This window comes from Galeopterus variegatus, unplaced genomic scaffold (genome assembly GCF_000696425.1).
Source record: "Galeopterus variegatus unplaced genomic scaffold, G_variegatus-3.0.2 Scaffold7745, whole genome shotgun sequence".
NCBI lineage: Eukaryota > Metazoa > Chordata > Mammalia > Dermoptera > Cynocephalidae > Galeopterus > Galeopterus variegatus.
The window spans coordinates 15,374-18,369 of NW_007733856.1; the positions used below are offsets into that span (position 1 = coordinate 15,374).

General features: G+C 48.0%; 1 protein-coding gene across 1 annotated transcript in view; it reads left to right on the top strand.

Annotated features, from left to right (window-relative positions):
- LOC103607826 (gamma-2-syntrophin-like) overlaps positions 1 to 2,996 on the top strand; it is a gene marked incomplete at its 3' end in the record, with an annotated part of 85,238 nt that overhangs the window by 1,860 nt on the left and 80,382 nt on the right. The window contains exon 2 of the mRNA XM_008592295.1: positions 1,316 to 1,443. Within this exon, the coding sequence (XP_008590517.1) occupies positions 1,316 to 1,443 (128 nt within the window). The remainder of the gene's footprint in view (positions 1 to 1,315; positions 1,444 to 2,996) is intronic.

Genomic DNA, 2,996 nt, shown 5'->3' on the forward strand with positions numbered 1-2,996 from the left:
AGTAAGTCATTTAAACTCTGTAGACATCATTTTCTTCATTAATGAAATGAGAGGTTTAGACCAGAACCTGTGGTAAATAAATGTTTGCTGGTTTGTGAACTTGGTTGATTAAATAATCTCAGAGATCTATGAAGGTGTGTGTCCCCACAGCCGTTTCGGTAGGACGAGCTGTACTTGGTGGTTGTGCTATTTGACCATCATAGAAAAGCCAAGGAGCAATGGGCGGCTGAATGTCCTTTCTTCAGTCTCAAGACAGGTGTGTGGAAACAGTGAACCGTCTGTCAGCTTCACTGCCAGCAGAGGAAAAGTACTTTGTTTTTAAAATGAGCATTGCCCTTCACAAATGTGCATGCTGTGTGTGTGATGTGTGGTGTGTTGTGTGCGGTGTGGTGTGAGTGTGCTGTGGTATGTGTGAGGAGTGTGTCTGTGGTCTGTGTGTGTGTGCTGTGTGCGGTGTGAGTGTGGTGTGTTGTATGTGGTATGTAGTGTGTGGTGTGTTGTGTGTGGTGTGGTGTGTGGTGTGAGTATGCTGTGGTATGTGTGAGGAGTGTGTCTGTGGTCTGTGTGTGTGCTGTGTGTGGTGTGAGTGTGGTGCGTGATGTGGTGTGCTGTTGTGTGAGGGGGGTGTGGTATGTGTGAGGAGTGTGTCTGTGGTCTGTGTGTGTGCTATGTGCGGTGTGAGTGTGGTGTGTTGTATGTGGTATGTTGTGTGTGGTGTGTTGTGAGTGTAGTGTGTGGTGTGTTGTGTGTGGTGCATTGTGTGTGGTGTGGTGTGAGTGTGTTGTGGTATGTGTGAGGAGTGTGTCTGTGGTCTGTGTGTGTGCTGTGTGTGGTGTGAGTGTGGTGCGTGATGTGGTGTTGGTGTTGTGTGAGGGGGTGTGGTATGTGTGAGGAGTGTGTCTGTGGTCTGTGTGTGTGCTATGTGCGGTGTGAGTGTGGTGTGTTGTATGTGGTATGTTGTGTGTGGTGTGTTGTGAGTATAGTGTGTGGTGCATTGTGTGTGATGTGGTGTGTGGTATGAGTGTGCTGTGGTATGTGTGAGGAGTGTGTCTGTGGTCTGTGTGTGTGCTGTGTGTGGTGTGAGTNGCAACATCTTGTTAAAATAACAGAGGGAAAATGACTTAAATTCAAGCAGAAGAGTACTTAGGTCTTCCTGTCTCAAGGAGAAATGATCTCACATGCTTTTTTTTTTAAGTCAGTTCCGTGTGTTTAATGCAGATCTTACAGGGCACGATGTTGCAGGTGCCTGCAGATGCCTTTCCTGTGCACGGTGCCTCTGAAGACTGTGACTGCTGACTCTCCTTTATTTTCACAGGCCCCATCATCACCTTCCTCGCCCATAGCTAATGAACCAAAATACGAGAAGCGCTGGCTCGACACCCTGTCAGTTCCTCTGTCCATGGCTCGCATCTCAAGGTACAAAGCTGGAACAGAAAAGTCAAGGTGTGTGCCCTTGTCTGCACGGGAAATGTGATGACCCCGTGCCCTGTGTGCGTCCTTAATAGTCCCTCATCTGCTTCAGTGTGTCTGTCTGTGCCATTAGCAAGTGCAGGTGCTATCTTCTGTAGAGTTAGCATCCAGAAGAAAAGCTGAGAATCAAGGGGAGATGAGAAAACAGCCATCAGAACCACCGCTGATTTGTTACGAGGAACAGTTCTGTGTAGCTTGCAAGGTGACCATTGCTAGTGCTCATGAGATATGAGATTCNAGGACGAGCTGTACTTGGTGGTTGTGCTATTTGACCATCATAGAAAAGCCAAGGAGCAATGAGCGGCTGAATGTCCTTTCTTCAGTCTCAAGACAGGTGTGTGGAAACAGTGAACCGTCTGTCAGCTTCACTGCCAGCAGAGGAAAAGTACGTTGTTTTTAAAATGAGCATTGCCCTTCACAAATGTGCATGCTGTGTGTGTGATGTGTGGTGTGTTGTGTGCGGTGTGGTGTGAGTGTGCTGTGGTATGTGTGAGGAGTGTGTCTGTGGTCTGTGTGTGTGTGCTGTGTGCGGTGTGAGTGTGGTGTGTTGTATGTGGTATGTAGTGTGTGGTGTGTTGTGAGTGTAGTGTGTGGTGTGTTGTGTGTGGTGTGGTGTGTGGTGTGAGTGTGTTGTGGTATGTGTGAGGAGTGTGTCTGTGGTCTGTGTGTGTGCTGTGTGTGGTGTGAGTGTGGTGCGTGATGTGGTGTGGTGTTGTGTGAGGGGGTGTGGTATGTGTGAGGAGTGTGTCTGTGGTCTGTGTGTGTGCTGTGTGTGGTGTGAGTGTGGTGTGTTGTATGTGGTGTGTTGTGTGTGGTGTGTTGTGAGTGTAGTGTCTGGTGTGTTGTGTGTGGTGCATTGTGTGTGGTGTGGTGTGTGGTGTGAGTGTGTTGTGGTATGTGTGAGGAGTGTGTCTGTGGTCTGTGTGTGTGCTGTGTATGGTGTGAGTGTGGTGCGAGTGTGGTCAGTGATGTGGTGTGGTGTTGTGTGAGGGAGGTGTGGTGTTTCTTTTTTTGTGTGTGGTTGGTTTATTTAGGAACCAGTAGGGACTTGGGCTGGTATCTGCCTCGACAAAGAAGGAAATATTGTGTTTTCTGACACTGTCTTTTAGTATATTTGAATTTGGTGGTTTCTTATAAAAACAGAGCCACTGAACTTCCTTAGACACTAGCCCATCCACCATAGAATGCAATGAACAGAAGACGCAGGGTCCCAGCCTCAGGATGAATGGGGAATGCAGGACACAAGACGGAATGCCTCTCACTCTGAGGACTTCAGTAGCTATTAACTAAATGCAGATTTCACCACTCATTTTGGCTGCTTGAGAACGATAGAGACACATTTCTTATTCTTGTCAGCAGAAGATTCCCACCCCCCAAGCCATCCGTACCGCTGTCATGGGGTAAATGTCCCATGTCTATGAGAATGGAACAGAACCCAAGAAAACACCAACGCATGGGTCCCCCACGCCGTCTCTTTTTTTCTTGTTAGAAAGGCTATCCCACCCTAACAGCAAATTGAAAGCTCT